Source organism: Phyllobates terribilis, unplaced genomic scaffold, assembly GCF_046119375.1.
Source record: "Phyllobates terribilis strain yellow unplaced genomic scaffold, ASM4611937v1 Scaffold_10__3_contigs__length_209671492, whole genome shotgun sequence".
Lineage (NCBI taxonomy): Eukaryota > Metazoa > Chordata > Amphibia > Anura > Dendrobatidae > Phyllobates > Phyllobates terribilis.
Window position 1 is genome coordinate 134023734 of NW_027362770.1, and position 18135 is coordinate 134041868.

Genomic DNA, 18135 nt, shown 5'->3' on the forward strand with positions numbered 1-18135 from the left:
TTTTCTCCACTCATGGTTATTGGTTGGGTGAAACCATTTATTGTCAAACTACTGTGTTTTCTCTTTTTAAATCTTAATGACAACAAAAACCATCCAAATGACCCTGATCAAAAGTTCACATACCCCAGTTCTTAATACCGTGTATTCCCCCTCTAACATCAATGACAGTTTGAAGTCTTTTGTGGTAGTTGTGGATGAGGTTCTTTATTTTCTCAGATGGTAAAGCTGCCCATTCTTCATGGCAAAAAGCCTCCAGTTCCTGTAAATTCCTGGGCTGTCTAGCATGAACTGTGCGCTTGACATCTCCCCAGAGTGGCTCAATGATATTGAGGTCAGGAGACTGAGATGGCCTCTCCAGAACCTTCACTTTGTTCTGCTGCAGCCAATGACAGGTCGACTTGGCCTTGTGTTTTGGATCGTTGTCATGTTGTCCATGCGCAGCTTCGGGGCTGATGAGTGCAAATCTGCTTCCAGTATTTGCTGATAACGTGCTGCATTCATCTTTCCTTCAACTGTTACCAAGTTTCCTGTGCCTTTGTAGCTCACACATCCCCAAAACATCAGCGATCCACCTCCGTGCTTTACTGTAGGAATGGTGTTCCTTTCATCATAGGCCTTGTTGACCTCTCTCCAAATGTAACGTTTATGGTTGTGGCCAAAAAGTAAAATTTTGGTCTCATCACTCCAAATTACCTTGTTCCAGAAGTTTTGAGGCTTGTCTCTGTGCTGTTTGGCGTATTGTAGGGAATATACTTTGTGGCATTTGCGCAGTAATGGCTTTCTTCTGGCGACTCGACCATGCAGCACATTTTTCTTCAAGTGCATCTTGAAACAGCCACACCGCTGGACCGAGAGTCCTAAATTTCAGCTGATGTTATTTGTGGGTTTTTCTTTACATCATGAACAATTTTCCAGGCAGTTGTGGCCGAAATTTTTGTTGGTCTACCTGACCGTGGTTTGGTTTTTACAGAGCCCCTGATTTTCCATTTGTTAATCACAGTTTGAACGCTGCTCACTGGCATTATCAATTCCTTGGATAGCCATTCAAACCCATTTGTGTCAAATTCTGTGCATGTTATCAGGCCAAAATCACCAGGGTATGTGAACTTTTGATCGGGGTCATTTGGATGTTTTTGGTTGTCATTAAGATTTAAAAAGAGAAAACACAGTAGTTTGACAATAAATGGCTTCACCCACCCAATAACCATGAGTGTGTGTGTGTGTGTGTGTGTGTGTGTGTGTGTGTGTGTGTGTGTGTGTGTGTGTGTAATAGGCTCTTAAGCTCCCCCTACTGACGGCTGTAGACAGCCAGAATTTTATCAATAACTTATCACTGCGCAGGGTATTTAAAAAACTGAACTCGACCACTCTGATATATTAAATGCGGCAAATAGGGGATGTAGCCTCTATACAAATTGCACCTTCAGTTTCTGCAGAAAGGAAACAGGGGTGAGAAAACTGAAGTTTGATCAAATATACTAATTTTCTGCTCAGTGCACCCTGGGTGTGGCCAAGAAGCTCAGTGTGCATGCCCTGTCTTCTTCATTGATGATTGACAGCAATGGCTTGTCTTAGCTTTTACTGTCAAACACCAGTGAGGGAGGTGGGGCAATGCAAAACCAGTGGGTGGAACGATGCACTGAGCTTCTTGGTCATACTCAGGGTGCACCGAGCACCCTAATTAGAATGCTTGATTAATCTTTCTTTTCTGTAAAACCAAGGCCACGATTAGATTAATAAAGGTGCGGTTTTTATAGGGACTATATACCCTACAAGGATATGGGCTTAGTAATACCATCATTTTGGTTTAACAGATTCCCTGAACATAACCTTAAAAATGACCCAATGTTTTAAAGTCAGAGATTCCCTTTAAAGACAATAACCTGTTTAATAACTTTCTAGATGAATTAGCCTTGTTTCCTACTGCACTACAATACAGAGAACTTTCCGTAGTTGGTTAATCACTCCCCTTTGTAACTTGCTGTAGAATTATTAATAATTTATCATTTTCTGGGTCTGAGCAATTCACAGAGGTAACTAGGAGGGTCTGGTTACACTACCGAAGCTAGAAAGAGATTAACCAGAGGTGAGCAAGGTCATCAGAGTATTGGGGGAAAAGAGACAGAAAAATAGAAAAAAAAAGTACTAGAGACCAATTATAGGGGTTGTATGACAAAAAAAAATATATATATATGTTTTTTTCCATTTATATCCCTATTCTTGTTCTACTTAAACCGTATACAGGCATAATAGAGAGGTGGGCTGCCGGCTCAGGACAAACGGGCTACTGGATAAATGCAGGAACCATGTATGCTGGGAACTGACGCAAAGTAATTTCCGGCACCTATAGTGCTGGTAGAACGCTGATTAAAAGAAACTGTCCACCCAAAAGTAATGGCATATCCAAATAAGATGAGAATAACCCTTTATGAAATGACATCTCTATAGTGACCACACTGGATTTGCCTATGCAAATATTCCAATAAGTTCTATAGTAGTTTTCAGCTTCTACTTTTTGCCTGTTGGATGTGACTCTTTCTATAAGCGTTCATAAGTGATAGATTTTCTGTCAGCTGATGAATTTTAGATATCAGAGCAGAAAACCTATAAAGTATGTAGGATAACCAACCTACATTACATGGAAAAAAACTGTAATGCTTAGTTTCTCCTCAGGGGGCGCTGTAGGATAGCTGAGCTCTTGCTCCAATGATTAAAGCTGATCACTTAGGGTGGAAGCAAAAGGACAAACTGATTTTTTAAAGTCATTCACAAGTTGGGAAAGTTCCTATTAGTTTCCATCTGTTCTATCTTGCACAAGAGATAATAATGACTTCTGTAGAATAAGTGTCAGTGGGAACAAATGTCATAAGTCTTTATAAAAGACCCGTCTGCTCCGCTCCAGGGGGTATTAACCTAGACACTTGCATTTCCCATCATATTACATTATCTTTCTTTTACGCTACGTTCCCGCTATGAGATTTTGGTGAGTTTTTTGGTGCTGCAGATTTTCTGCATTTATTATTTAAATTCGGTTACTTGCGATTTTTCATTGCTTTTTTCTGTGTTTTTTTAACACGGATTTTTATCACATTCACAGGAGATTGTGATATTCGCTATACGTAGCACTGCTATGTATAGCACAAGCATTCAGACCATCACAGCTTCAAGTCCCCTAAGGGGACTATTAAATACACTAAAATAAGGAAAAATAAAAGTTTTTAAAAATATATAAAAAAAAAAAAATTCAAACCATCTTTTTTGCCCCATAAAATAAAAAAAAAAAAAGAACACATTAGTCATCGCTGTATTGGTAAAAAATCAAATCGAAATATAAATAAATCCGATCGTAAAAAATCAAAAGGCCAGAATTTTATAGTCGCTGCAACATTGCAAAATAATGAAATAAGTGGCGATCAAAACATCGTATCTACCCCAAAATGGCATCAGTAAAATCGTCAGATTAAGGAGCAAAAAATAAGCTCTCACCCGGCCCCACATCTCAAAAAATGAAGAAGTTACAGGTCTCAAAAAATAGCGACAAAAGCAAAAAAAAAAATCTTACAAATTTTTGAATTTTTTTTCACAACTTAAATAAAAAACAAAACGATACATGTTTGGTGTCTGCGTACTCGTACAGACCTGGAGAATCAGACTGCCTGGTCAGTTTTACCATATAGTGAACATGGTAAATAAAAAAGCAAAAAAACTATTGCGAAATTGCACTTTTTTTTTGCAATTTCAACACACTTGGAAATTATTTTTTCACCATTTTCCAGTACACTACATGGTAAAATCAATGGTGTCGTTCAAAAGCGCAACTCGTACTGCAAAAAAAACAAGCCCTCATACAGCTATATGGACGGAAAAATAAAGAGTTATGGCTCTGGGAAGAGGAGAAACAAAAGAAAACGAAAACAAAAAAGCGGAAAATGGCCATGGCATAAAGGGGTTAAATAAAGCTGCTTTGTTTTTGATACTCCCTGGTATTTGGCTTTGACAAAACTATTGATAAGCTTTTGGTGCAGATTACATGTGTTTTTGATGTGTTTACGCTATGGAAACTCACTAAAAATGCATACACTTTTTTGTTGTTTTTTTTACATTTTTGCACTTTTCACACCAAATACAACTCAATGGAGTAAATCCACCCAGAAAAGTGTCAACAGAAATTCACATTCCTTCTGGACCCAGCTCAGATCTCTGCTGTCACTGACCGCCCTTGCCAGCTATTCTGAGTCTTATGTTTACAGAACAGCCACTTCTCTTCAGCTCTGCTTTGTTGACTGCTCATTGTCATGCTGATTTACAGCCTGCTCCCTGCTACCTAACTGTGGGAAGCCAGCGGTCATTCAGCATGATGTCAGCAGCCACGCCTCATGGAGAGAGCAACCCAGGAGAAGGAGAGCTGCTCTATTGACGTGGAGCAGCTGAATCACCGGAAGGAGCAGTCAGTGACCGCTCTGAGCCAAATGCCGGACGGAACAGACAGGTGGTTAGCGACAACTTGTCTGTTAGCTTTTTGGCTCATAGTTAGCGATGAGCGATCCTGAACTTAAAAGTTCGAGGTTCGTACATGGACTTCACCCGGAAGTCCATTTGAATGTTCGGAGGGCGATAGAGAGAGGATTCCAGAGATCTCGAGGGCGAGAAAGAGAGAGAGAAAAAGAGAGAGAGGGGCCGAGAGATCTCGAGCACGAGAGCGAGAGAGAGAGGGGCCCGAGAGATCTCGAGCACGAGAGCGAGAGAGAGAGGGGCCCGAGAGATCTCGAGCACGAGAGCGAGAGAGAGAGGGGCCCGAGAGATCTCGAGCACGAGAGCGAGAGAGAGAGGGGCCCGAGAGATCTCGAGCGCGAGAGAGAGAGAGGGGCCCGAGAGATCTCGAGCGCGAGAGAGAGAGAGGGGCCCGAGAGATCTCGAGCGCGAGAGAGAGAGAGGGGCCCGAGAGATCTCGAGCGCGAGAGAGAGAGAGGGGCCCGAGAGATCTCGAGCGCGAGAGAGAGAGAGGGGCCCGAGAGATCTCGAGCGCGAGAGAGAGAGAGGGGCCCGAGAGATCTCGAGCGCGAGAGAGAGAGAGGGGCCCGAGAGATCTCGAGCGCGAGAGAGAGAGAGGGGCCCGAGAGATCTCGAGCGCGAGAGAGAGAGAGGGGCCCGAGAGATCTCGAGCGCGAGAGAGAGAGAGGGGCCCGAGAGATCTCGAGCGCGAGAGAGAGAGAGGGGCCCGAGAGATCTCGAGCGCGAGAGAGAGAGAGGGGCCCGAGAGATCTCGAGCGCGAGAGAGAGAGAGGGGCCCGAGAGATCTCGAGCGCGAGAGAGAGAGAGGGGCCCGAGAGATCTCGAGCGCGAGAGAGAGAGAGGGGCCCGAGAGATCTCGAGCGCGAGAGAGAGAGAGGGGCCCGAGAGATCTCGAGCGCGAGAGAGAGAGAGGGGCCCGAGAGATCTCGAGCGCGAGAGAGAGAGAGGGGCCCGAGAGATCTCGAGCGCGAGAGAGAGAGAGGGGCCCGAGAGATCTCGAGCGCGAGAGAGAGAGAGGGGCCCGAGAGATCTCGAGCGCGAGAGAGAGAGAGGGGCCCGAGAGATCTCGAGCGCGAGAGAGAGAGAGGGGCCCGAGAGATCTCGAGCGCGAGAGAGAGAGAGGGGCCCGAGAGATCTCGAGCGCGAGAGAGAGAGAGGGGCCCGAGAGATCTCGAGCGCGAGAGAGAGAGAGGGGCCCGAGAGATCTCGAGCGCGAGAGAGAGAGAGGGGCCCGAGAGATCTCGAGCGCGAGAGAGAGAGAGGGGCCCGAGAGATCTCGAGCGCGAGAGAGAGAGAGGGGCCCGAGAGATCTCGAGCGCGAGAGAGAGAGAGGGGCCCGAGAGATCTCGAGCGCGAGAGAGAGAGAGGGCCCGAGAGATCTCGAGCGCGAGAGAGAGAGAGGGCCCGAGAGATCTCGAGCCCGAGAGAGAGAGAGAGAGGGGCCCGAGAGATCTCGAGCGCGAGAGAGAGAGAGGGGCCCGAGAGATCTCGAGCGCGAGAGAGAGAGAGGGGCCCGAGAGATCTCGAGCGCGAGAGAGAGAGAGGGGCCCGAGAGATCTCGAGCGCGAGAGAGAGAGAGGGACCCGAGAGATCTCGAGCGCGAGAGAGAGAGAGGGGCCCGAGAGATCTCGAGCGCGAGAGAGAGAGAGGGGCCCGAGAGATCTCGAGCGCGAGAGAGAGAGAGGGGCCCGAGAGATCTCGAGCGCGAGAGAGAGAGAGGGGCCCGAGAGATCTCGAGCGCGAGAGAGAGAGAGGGCCCGAGAGATCTCGAGCGCGAGAGAGAGAGAGGGGCCCGAGAGATCTCGAGCGCGAGAGAGAGAGAGGGCCCGAGAGATCTCGAGCGCGAGAGAGAGAGAGGGCCCGAGAGATCTCGAGCGCGAGAGAGAGAGAGGGCCCGAGAGAGAGAGAGGGCCCGAGAGAGAGAGAGGGCCCGAGAGAGAGAGAGGGCCCGAGAGATCTCGAGCGCGAGAGGGCCCGAGAGATCTCGAGCGCGCGCGAGAGAGAGAGGGGCCCGAGAGGTCTCGAGCGCGCGAGAGAGAGAGGGCCAGAGAGATCTCGAGCACGAGAGAGAGAGAGGGGCCGGGAGATCTCGAGCACGAGAGAGAGGGGCCAAGAGAGAGAGAGGGGCCCGAGAGATCTCGAGCGCGAGAGAGAGAGAGAGGGGCCCGAGAGATCTCGAGCGCGAGAGAGAGAGAGAGGGGCCAGAGAGATCTCGAGCGCGAGAGAGAGAGAGAGGGGCCAGAGAGATCTCGAGCGCGAGAGAGAGAGAGAGGGGCCAGAGAGATCTCGAGCGCGAGAGAGAGAGAGAGGGGCCAGAGAGATCTCGAGCGCGAGAGAGAGAGAGGGCCCGAGAGATCTCGAGCGCGAGAGAGAGAGAGGGCCCGAGAGATCTCGAGCGCGAGAGAGAGAGAGGGCCCGAGAGAGAGAGAGGGCCCGAGAGAGAGAGAGGGCCCGAGAGAGAGAGAGGGCCCGAGAGAGAGAGAGGGCCCGAGAGAGAGAGAGGGCCCGAGAGAGAGAGGGCCCGAGAGATCTCGAGCGCGCGCGAGAGAGAGAGGGGCCCGAGAGGTCTCGAGCGCGCGAGAGAGAGAGGGCCAGAGAGATCTCGAGCACGAGAGAGAGAGAGGGGCCGGGAGATCTCGAGCACGAGAGAGAGGGGCCGAGAGAGAGAGAGGGGCCCGAGAGATCTCGAGCGCGAGAGAGAGAGAGAGGGGCCCGAGAGATCTCGAGCGCGAGAGAGAGAGAGAGAGGGGCCAGAGAGATCTCGAGCGCGAGAGAGAGAGGGGCCAGAGAGATCTCGAGCGCGAGAGAGAGAGAGGGCCCGAGAGATCTCGAGCGCGAGAGAGAGAGAGGGCCCGAGAGAGAGAGAGGGCCCGAGAGAGAGAGAGGGCCCGAGAGAGAGAGAGGGCCCGAGAGAGAGAGAGGGCCCGAGAGATCTCGAGCGCGAGAGGGCCCGAGAGATCTCGAGCGCGAGAGGGCCCGAGAGATCTCGAGCGCGCGCGAGAGAGAGAGAGAGGGGCCCGAGAGGTCTCGAGCGCGCGAGAGAGAGAGGGCCAGAGAGATCTCGAGCGCGAGAGAGAGAGAGGGGCCGGGAGATCTCGAGCACGAGAGAGAGGGGCCGAGAGATCTCGAGCGCGCGAGAGAGAGAGGGGCCCGAGAGATCTCGAGCGCGCGAGAGAGAGAGAGGGGCCCGAGAGATCTCGAGCGCGCGAGAGAGAGAGAGGGGCCCGAGAGATCTCGAGCGCGCGAGAGAGAGAGAGGGGCCGAGAGATCTCGAGCGCGAGAGAGAGAGAGAGAGGGGCCCGAGAGATCTCGAGCGCGAGAGAGAGAGAGAGAGGGGCCCGAGAGATCTCGAGCGCGAGAGAGAGAGAGAGGGGCCCGAGAGATCTCGAGCGCGAGAGAGAGAGAGAGAGGGGCCCGAGAGATCTCGAGCGCGAGAGAGAGAGAGAGAGGGGCCCGAGAGATCTCGAGCGCGAGAGAGAGAGAGAGAGGGGCCCGAGAGATCTCGAGCGCGAGAGAGAGAGAGAGGGGCCCGAGAGATCTCGAGCGCGAGAGAGAGAGAGGGGCCCGAGAGATCTCGAGCGCGAGAGAGAGAGGGCCCGAGAGATCTCGAGCGCGAGAGAGAGAGAGGGGCCCGAGAGATCTCGAGCGCGAGAGAGAGAGGGGCCCGAGAGATCTCGAGCGCGAGAGAGAGAGAGGGGCCCGAGAGATCTCGAGCGCGAGAGAGAGAGAGGGCCCGAGAGATCTCGAGCGCGAGAGAGAGAGAGGGCCCGAGAGATCTCGAGCGCGAGAGAGAGGGCCAGAGAGATCTCGAGCGCGAGAGAGAGAGAGGGCCCGAGAGATCTCGAGAGAGAGAGGGCCAGAGAGATCTCGAGCACGAGAGAGAGAAAGGGGCCGGGAGATCTCGAGCACGAGAGAGAGAGAGGGGCCGGGAGATCTCGAGCGCGAGAGAGAGAGAGGGGCCGAGAGATCTCAAGCGCGCGCGAGAGAGAGAGGGGCCGAGAGATCTCAAGCGCGCGCGAGAGAGAGAGGGGCCGAGAGATCTCAAGCGCGCGCGAGAGAGAGAGGGGCCGAGAGATCTCAAGCGCGCGCGAGAGAGAGAGGGGCCGAGAGATCTCAAGCGCGCGCGAGAGAGAGAGGGGCCGAGAGATCTCAAGCGCGCGCGCGAGAGAGAGGGGCCGAGAGATCTCAAGCGCGCGAGAGAGAGAGAGGGGCCCGAGAGATCTCGAGCGCGAGAGAGAGAGAGAGGGGCCCGAGAGATCTCGAGTGCGAGAGAGAGAGAGAGGGGCCCGAGAGATCTCGAGCGCGAGAGAGAGAGAGGGCCCGAGAGATCTCGAGCGCGAGAGAGAGAGAGGGCCCGAGAGATCTCGAGCGCGAGAGAGAGAGAGGGCCCGAGAGATCTCGAGCGCGAGAGAGAGAGTGGGTCCGAGAGATCTCGAGAGAGTGGGTCCGAGAGATCTCGAGAGAGTGGGTCCGAGAGATCTCGAGAGAGTGGGTCCGAGAGATCTAGAGAGAGTGGGTCCGAGAGATCTAGAGACAGTGGGTCCGAGAGATCTAGAGAGAGAGTGGGTCCGAGAGATCTAGAGAGAGAGTGGGTCCGAGAGATCTCGAGCGCGAGAAAGAGTGATTTGCCAGCTCCAAAGTTCGGGTCCCATTGTATTTAATGGGGGTCGGGTTCAGGTTGAGTTTTGATACCTGAACCAAACTTTGGACTAAAGTTTGAGTCGGGTACCAGAACCCAAACTACCACCGGTCCCCTCATCCCTAATATAGTCCTGGATAACCCCTTTAAGGTGGGACCCCACTGATTCAACATGGATAGCCTCTCCAGAGACAAGCCCCTTCCATTACCCAACAACTATTTTTTGGCATAAGTCTTTCCAACCTTCTGTCAACCATTTCTCAATGCAGAATTTTATTCTCAGATGAATATGTTAAAGGTGTTATGCCCTAAAACAGTCTCAATCTTATCCACCAGGCTATGTGGGAGTTGCAATACCAGACTCAACCACATCTAAAATTGGCGCTGCTCCTAGAGAAAAATACCCCAACAGATTGTGTAACACAATTTAGATATATTCACCACTCCATAATACCATTTAATATATAACCGTGGTGTACAACCAATATAATATTTCCTTCTTTGCTGCTTTTACCCCGGAGAGTACGCTTCACTTCTACTCATCTGAGTTCTCCAGTGCCGCACGGTCACTATTAATATCCCGTTCTAGGGAGACGACACATTCTTGACATATCTTGGCATGTGTTCTTAAATATATGGAGTGCTGGGAAATCACCAGCATCTCCTTCCCCGACAACCATTGCTCCAAATACATGAGAAAGGTATTGACATTTATGGTCTGAAGGCAAAGAATTTTGAATTTTGAGGAGGATCTGAAAACTTGATGGTCCATTATTCGTGAAACCCAACTGCTGCCCGCATGTTCCACCACTTTGTAGGGAGCAGTTGCTTCACTCAAGTATATGGATGTCAGTGCTCTATAGATGAACACAAACAGTATTGGATTTGTTCTATCCCAAACATACTTTTGCCATAGGAAACAAGCTGCGCACCCTTTAAACCGCGTGGGGGTTGATGAATGGGACCCTTTCCGGACCCCGAGATGGTAACACGAGTTGTGCTGAATATTTCAGCTCAGTACGACTTTCTTCAAAAGGGCCTGAGCTCCTATATCAGAGAAAGCTTAGATGCAAAGGTGGTAATTTTTGTGATCATGAAGGTTCTAGGGGTCACAGAATCCCATCCCCGTTAGCCAACAGTATGGGGATTAGAAATCAGGGAATTGGGGGGAGGCTCCTGCTGCAATAAGTTGTCCTACAGCCAGACAAGACAGGAAAGGGAACGACAGCTTCTGAGAAGCACAGAAGACTTCATAATATATTTCTCAGTTTTAAATATGAGACAGTAATAGAATAAAAGAAAAGGTGGAGATTAAAGGGTTATGTCCAAAAAGGGGGATAACTTGCAGCCCTGTCCTGAATGAAGCAGAGGTGCACATATTCGGCCTCATTCATTGTCTATGGGACTGCTGAATACAGAGCTTGAATATTTCTGGCAGTTCCATAGACAATGAATGGAGGGAAATCCGAGATGGACAGGGCTGTAGAACCCTGTTCTAGGAATCATTGTGGGCCCCAGCAGTCAAATCACCAGTGATCAGTAAGTTATCCCCTATTGAATGGATAGGGGATGTCTTGTCTTTTTGGGAATAACTTTTTAAAGAGATTGTCTCATCATCATCACATAAGGGTAAAATTGCAAAGTGCTTTTTAAATACAATCAACAATGCAATTTACCTTTGTTACAAATCTCTTCTTTTCTCAAGAATGGAGGAATATTTAAGTCTATAGTTTATTTCTCATTGCCTAGATTATTGGCCACTTCTGTAGTCTATCAAAGATGGGCAGTGTCTTAAGCAAGGATGACAGCACTTACAAGCTCTTTACTATAGAGCTCGCAAGCGCTGCTTTGAAGCTGGTTGGATTGCGGGATACAGCCAGCTTCAGTACTAGAATATAGCTTTGGGCCGATGGTTTAACCATGCTACTATCCCGAACTGTCAATCTTGAAAAGCACACCGCCCTCCGGCAGCAGGAAGGCGGGAGGCTGAGAAGTGCGCTTTGGAAGAAAGATTTTGAGACAATAATCTGTCAGCAGGATTTTGCTATGTAATCTAAGAGCATCATGATGTAGGGACAGAGACCCTGATTCCAGCGACGTGTCACTTGTTAATCTCCATGCTGTCATTTTAATACAAAGTTTTCTCTGCAGCAGATCTAGCAGAGCTCTGAATGCGGAGCAGTGTATAACCCCGCCCACACCACTGATTGGCTGATGTCTGTGTACATTGACATAAAGCTGCCAATAAGTGGTGAGGGTGCGGTTACAGAGAGCAGTTGACTAGGACGCACGTGACACCTAGTCCTATAGATAATCTCCTGCTGATAAAACACAAATTTTATTGAAAGAGCAACACACAACCTAGTAAGTGACATCACTGGAATCAGGGTCTCAAACCCTACATCATGCTGCTCTCAGATTACAGAGCAAAAACCTGCTGACAGATTCCCTTTAAAGGAGGATTTGATCTGGGGACATAGTATATAGCAATACTGAGAAGATTGGTGAAGCTAAGAAAATCCAACATGGTGGGTTATATAGCAAAGAAAAGCTACAGAAAAGAAAAAAAGAAGAGAGAATTGCAGGACCCGGCTAATATATACAGTTTATAATGGAAGCCGCTTGTTTGTAAAAGATCCTCAATCACGGTGACATATAATATAACAGGCTGTAAACAATCTCATGGTGAACATCCTTCCGGCACAGAGCTTCCCTTGTAGACATTTTACCTTTGATGCCATGATGACCCCGATCAAATCTTCAGAGGAAAACTAGGACCTGCAAAGAGAAAAGAGAAGAATTAAAGAACAAAGACAATGATACAAAATAAATGGAATATTCAAAATAATAGAAGTCGTTAAGTTTTCTTCTGTCCAATTTTTCTAGTGTTTTCTGGGATCACAAGGTGGTAAATAATCAGAGGAAGATACTTGAGGGCACCTGATGCCAAGAGCAAAGCTGATAAGAAATCATCAAAAAATAAGTTGTGCTATTGTATATTTCTAGAAACAGCACCATTCTTGTCCTCAGGTTGTGTTGGGTATTGCAGCTTAAGTGAACGGCTATAGTCTGCAGTTCCAGGCACTGTCTATAAACAAGAGTGGTGCTGTTTCCGGTCAGAGACTGGAGTAACATTTCTGGCTTACCAAACGCCGGCACATTTGATTACTTCAAACTGGTTTAAAAATGCCAGAAGTCGCAAATTTTTTTTCGCAACTCTGCATCGCACAATAAATTGTGACTTTTCAAAAGCTTTTACATCAGTTTCCGGACAAAAAAAAAAGCTTTGATGAAGCAGCCTCAAAGTCTTCACTCTTTTTGCAACTTTTTAGTGAAAAAGTCACACTGTTTGCAAAAATGATTAAAAAATTTCTGACATATATAAAAACACTCCGAGGGGGACTGGACTACATTTGTAATACATTTTGCGACTTTTTGAAAACGGTCACATGATAAATCAGGGGACAACAACTTGAAAGCCGCAAAAAGCAAAAACAAAACCCCGCCGAACACATAAAATAGACTTCAAAAAGGGACACATGGAAAGAAGAAACTGGTGCAAAAAAGGCGCAAAATACCAAAAACCCCACGAAAATCAGGTAAAAATGCAATAATGAATTGGGTTCGAAGAATTTCCAATATAAGACCCATTTTACTCCAGACTAATGCTTTATTCTCTCCTGTGTAAATCACATAATGTTTATATGTAATGGGCCGCCGTCTTTCCTCCATGCTCTTTTATTCTCCGGTGATCCCTTTTATGGAATATTATTCACAGTGCAGAAATCTTGGCTCAGCCTCAGACGTCTTCCTGGAGACCCTGGTGCAAATCACATTCAGGAGCTTTCTGCATGACTCAAGGGTCTTGGAACAGAGCCGGCATTTTAGGCTGCACAGAGCAGACTTGTAACTTCAGTGTTACCCCTCCCCTACAACCATTCATTCTCCTGGACAGACTCCAGCAGGCATTGCAAACCCACCTAGAGGCATACAAATTTTTCTTTCCTTTTGTACAGTATCTACCTATCGATCAGAATATGGCGCCCAAACAGGGAAATATATCACTCCAATTTTCTATGGGTTCAATATGAATGTGTGAGAAATTAAGAATTTATGAAGGTAGTCTCATTCCCCCTTGAAGATGTGTATTGTATTTTGACATGAGTTATTTGTGATGGCGTTGTAGTTTAACAGACAATAGGGAGAGTTAGGGTTAATGATTGGAAACGTTGATAATGATCGTTTCCCGTGAGGAACTGATGACGGAACGATAGATTGTGCCCTTGCCGTTTGGGCTACTTGCAAAAAAACAGACACTGCTGTTGTTCCAGGGCCCTTGCCTAGAAGGGCCAGACCAACCCGATGGACTGGTGTCGGGTTGAAAGGACTTGGTTAGTTGCAGTTCTGGGGTCCTTGCCGAGAAGAATCGGGTCTGTGTAGCTCTACTAGTAGAAGAGGGCCCCACATGGTTTAACACCTGTTTTGTGGTGTGATGCTTGGTGTTTTGCAAGTTCCAGTTGGCAGAGGACGACCATCGTTAAAGAAGGGGGAAATGTAGGGAGATGGACATACTGCCAACGTTCCCCCTTGAAGATAAGCATATTGTTGTAATGTGTATTATGGCATGCATTATTACTGAGGTCGTTTTAGTTTGACCGACAGTTAGGAGAGATTGGGCTAGTCCAAATCATTAACCCTCAGTGGAAGGAGATAAAGTGAAGGGAACTAAACAGTTTCCTGCAGGAAGTTAGATAGGGCTCAGCTTGTAGCAGAAGCAAACCTACGTCTGAGCAGAGTCACATGATGTGGGTGTCCCTGATGTGAGAGGAAACCGAGGCAATGGACAGCATAATGCACGGGAGACGGGTCCTGGGACAGGACACCTAGCAGGATGGCCCCGCAAGATACAGATGTAACAGGCCAGGACAGAAGAGGAAAAGTAAGACAAAGAGTGTGCCCCAGGTGATAGTTCCAAGGCATCAGCAAGCCAAGAAGCGAAGTAAAGGCCATAGTGGCAAAAGAAGCTCCCCTAAGGGGAAAAGGACGTGGAACCGCGGGTTGAAGTACAGGACTCTCACTTACTGGATTGTAGTGTCGTTACTGAGAGCAAGGAAAGCTTTTGAAGTACTGCGCTGGGTTGTGGTGAAGGCAGAGGAACTAGCTGGTGCAGAAACCAGCGATCCTAGAGAAGGAAAGAGAATGTGTGTCAAGATGCCCCATGTTCCAAAGGAAGTTCTGCACCCGATATCTATTGTACACAATCTCCACCAAGTTGTTCTTTAGTAAAAGACTCTTTACATTCGATTGGTGGTCTCCCTCATTGAACCTTTCAACATCTGGTCCTGGCCAACCAAAGTTACGGCCTGCAAGGGTTGTCCAATTTTTTCATGCTTGCATTTGGATCTAAAAATTGTTTTTTTGGTTTTTTTTTTTACCTGGTTTCATAAAAGTTGTTTGTACAGACTCTTTGCTTCCCAACACATTCAACTTTGATATGGCCTATAGTCATAAATCAGCTGTGCTCAGAAAAAGGCAGATAAAAGTTGAAAACTCCCTGTCAGATCGAGCTCACTAATGGATTCTCAGTTAACTCATTCTGCAGCTAGGAATAGCTGATGCTATGGAAGGCAAATGGTACAAAATTTTGAATGAAACCAAGTGTCAAAATGAATTGCATTTAAGGGGGTTGTCCGGTCCAAATCGATAAGTCTGCAGTCACTCTGTGTGACTGCAGACTTATGAATCCCCTCAGAGCACGCACTGCGCGCTGCAGGGATTCGCCGGTTTCTGAGTCGGGAACGGAGGGTATGTATGAGTTATGCATACTCCCAGCCAGTGGTTGAGGACTCTCTCCATACACTTGCGCTGGGGGAATTCATATGTCTGCAGTCACACAGAGTGACTGCAGACTTATCGGTTTGGACCGGACTACCCCTTTAAGTATGGGGGCCTTTTAAAAAACATTGTAGGACAGGACTAACTGGGGACTACCTCCTCAGAGCGGTGCACAAGACAACAGTCTTTAACCAGTGGTAACTTTATCCAAAATGAGGCACAGTCTGTTAATGTTGCAAAATTATTTTCAGTCTTTGATGTTCAGGCATATTTGTAAAAATACACGCCTGGCTTCATTTGATCTCCAAAGTCTCCCAGCACGCTTGGTATCGGGACTCTCAGTCCATCCCTAGATGGCTTCCAAAACACAGCTTTCTCACTCTCACACCTCGCGCTCTTGGTCTGCTCAGCCGCAGCAGCACAATCCCTCACCGATTGAAAGTCAACTCCAACCCTGGCCCTCATGGGTTTTCCCACAATACTCTACTCCTGCCTAGTCTTATTTCACATAGATCTCATCCTAAAACAAGAGTACAATAACTCAAAGAAGGAGCTATAAAAGGGGGTAAACACCATTAGTCCATTTTCAACCATCCTACAACCACCAGTGTTGCCCCCATTGCTGAACAGCTGAAACATAACAACCCTAGGGCCGCGTGCACACATTGAGTATTTGGCGAGTTTTTACTTCAATATTTGTAAGCCAAAAAAACTCAAATACTCAATGTGTGAACTTGGCCTAGAACTTCTGTGCCGCATACAGTAACATGTCATCTAAACACCAGAACAAAGCAGACTAGACTGTTAATAAATATTGCATAGCCACAACAGCAGATAACGGTCCCACGCGTTTGTAGTCTTTACGTCCCCTCTACCATCCCAGGAATTAACACTTAATTATTTCTGTTTCGCTAACCCCCGCAGCCCCCTGACAGCCCCTCACTCCTCACCTCCCAGGAATGAAGCAGATGTTCTGTGGGACAGTCCCGGATATCTGCGGACAGCTGGGTATGAAAGACAAGCGCACAAAGCTAATGGCCGAAAGCAAATAAAATATTTAGGACCTCTATTGTACACCACAAAAGTGAGTCCCATCATAAAAACCTAAGAAAAACAAAACGAGAAACATCATTTTGATTAAAAAAAGAACTAAAAGCCATCCCACCGCGTCAAGGTGACCCTATTCGGGACGATCCCAATCTCTAGTATTAAAACCTTACCATATGTCAAATGATGTAAAAGTACAGGCAGAAAAATGGCCAGAATTTCAAAATCTACTGTTCTGTTCATGTGAAGAGTTTTTTTGTGCCTTTTTGACCGAAGAGTAATTGAAAGACATAGTGGGAAAAAAAAGTATGTAACATCTCATAAGCAGATCCTGATGGAATCTCCTCCAAATTAGGCACTGTCCAATCAAAAGGCTGCAAAAACACTTCAAGAAAAAGGAGAAATTCCAACAAAAACTCCCCAAAGATAGAAGACGTTTATGCTTGAAAAACCCTCAAAAATGCAGTGTGTAAATAGCCTTATGTGCACCTACACATTGCACTTATACCAACATGTGTTCCGGCTCATTTTTTTGTTTTTGCTTTAGTTTCTTGTACTTTGCACATACAAGAGCATGACTACCTTTTGGGCCTGTGCTTTTAGTCTATATAGCTTTCCACACGCGGATGTTTAAATAGTCAGCCCTGGGACCTGCTCTGTCCCCATCTATGGAGGCCTGCTAGCACATAAAGAGGTTTAATACTAGAGGATAGGACTGTCCCGATGGGTTCACCTTGTCGTGGTAGGAAGGCTTTTATGCTTTTTTGATCAAAATAGTGTCAACTAAGTACCCTATGTTATTTATATGTACTATTACTATTTACTTACTGCAGCTTATTTGCTAATTTATTTTTTTTTATCCTAAATTATGCTGGTATCTAAACAGCCTAAGAGATTACAGCCACAAAATGGCCGCCTCCACCTGTGTGTAGCCAACTGTGCAGTCACAAGTATTGCCTCAGGAAACGCAGGAAATTAGCCAGGACGACAGCTGGTGGATACACACATGTACGTGGAGGATAATGTTCCGGTCAGAACGTCTCAGACTACAAGGGCTCCTTTATAATGTATATCACAATCACTATTTCCTGGACAGTGACAATTCAGAGCCATGTTTCAATGTCCGCAGCCAGCATGATCCTATCTAGTACATGACATGCCGCAGTGTCCAGATCTGCAGACTCGCGCAGAGCGGCCCTGGGGATTAGTCATGAAAGATGCATGGACAGCTCTATTTTTAGGTAGCTGACTCCATGTAACCGGCCTTTATTAACCAGTTCAAGACCGGGCCATTCAGCCCCCCCACCCCCCCACCCACACACACCCTCTCCCCCTTTTCCTGACCAAATTTTATTTTTTCTCACGCATATCATTTAGCGAGCTGTCAAATATTTTTTGGGACTGGATAGTCAAATAATTTTGCACGTTTTTTTCTATGATACAGAGATTAATTTTTATGCCCTCTCATGTCTTTACCTATGTTCGGCAATATCAGTGGGAAACTAAAGAAAATCTGTTTTTCACTTTTTTTTTTATAACCACAAAGGACTACTAAAACATAACCTTTCTGCAACAATTTCAGACATTTTTTTTCCCCCAATGGGACGGGGCTAATAACAGTGATTTTAATTGGCTGTGGCTTTTTATTTATTTTGTTCTTTTTTTTCCCTGCTTTTTATTTTTTTATTTTACATATTGTATCCTCTATAAGGTCATAAAAAAAGCTTTGAGGGGCATTTCAATATTTAAATACTTTATTTTTTTACCTGATATCCCCTGTAACTGGGGCTGATATATTAGCCCCAGTTATAGTGGAAATGTATCTCTCATAATAGAGCTGACTGTGTATCCTGGGGCCCAGCAGATCCGGCGCCCTCTCTACAAGTAGCGAGCACATGACCACTTGGTTAGGAGGAGGAAGCGTTGTTAGCGATTACAATTAATGTATATTCAGTGCTGTGCATACAGTGATTGAGAAGACAGAGATGGTAATAAACAAACTCTGCCTTCTCTATGGGGAGTCAGGCTGTGTCTTACAGCCGGCACCCCACTCTCACAGCTGCACAATAGTATGCAGATGCTTATTCTGCAGTGATGCCTTA

The 18135-nt window shown here is 47.3% G+C and overlaps 1 protein-coding gene across 2 annotated transcripts in view; it reads right to left on the minus strand.

Annotated features, from left to right (window-relative positions):
- The window catches only part of ANXA6 (annexin A6), an 88760-nt gene that overhangs the window by 60546 nt on the left and 10079 nt on the right, over positions 1-18135 (minus strand). For both annotated transcript variants that reach the window (XM_073649816.1, XM_073649815.1), the window contains exon 2: positions 11881-11929. In XM_073649816.1, the coding sequence (XP_073505917.1) occupies positions 11881-11892 (12 nt within the window). In that variant the 5' untranslated portion in view covers positions 11893-11929. The remainder of the gene's footprint in view (positions 1-11880; positions 11930-18135) is intronic.